This window comes from Cariama cristata, unplaced genomic scaffold (genome assembly GCF_000690535.1).
Source record: "Cariama cristata isolate BGI_N322 unplaced genomic scaffold, ASM69053v1 scaffold25660, whole genome shotgun sequence".
NCBI classification, from domain to species: domain Eukaryota; kingdom Metazoa; phylum Chordata; class Aves; order Cariamiformes; family Cariamidae; genus Cariama; species Cariama cristata.
This window is the reverse complement of record NW_009596726.1, coordinates 1-279: the sequence shown is the minus strand read 5'-3', so window position 1 is coordinate 279 and position 279 is coordinate 1. Positions and strand designations below refer to the sequence as shown.

Genomic DNA, 279 nt, shown 5'->3' with positions numbered 1-279 from the left:
CCCTTCCCCCCCCAACAGTTCCCCTCGGTGTCCTTGGCCTACGAGAGGGCGGAGAGTGACATCATGCACCTGAAACCCCGCAACCCGCGCCGCGATCGTTTGGTCAACGAACCTTTGGCGGCGTATTCCTACTTCCAGATCGGTACGGGGTGAAAAATCAGGGGAGGGGGCGTCTGGGGGGTCCCTTGGGTGCTCAAACGTTGGGGGTCCCTTGGTCCTTGGGTTCGTGGGTGCCTTGACACCTGGGTCCCTTGGGTGCCCGGATCCCTCGGGCCCTTG

The 279-nt window shown here is 63.4% G+C and overlaps 1 protein-coding gene across 1 annotated transcript in view; it reads left to right on the top strand.

Moving 5' to 3' along the window:
- LOC104167144 (potassium-transporting ATPase alpha chain 1-like) overlaps window positions 1–142 on the top strand; it is a gene marked incomplete at its 3' end in the record, with an annotated part of 1,120 nt that extends 978 nt beyond the window's left edge. Inside the window, exon 3 of the mRNA XM_009707303.1 lies at window positions 19–142. Coding sequence (XP_009705605.1) covers window positions 19–142 — 124 coding nt within the window. The remainder of the gene's footprint in view (window positions 1–18) is intronic.
- Window positions 143–279: the final 137 nt, after the last annotated feature.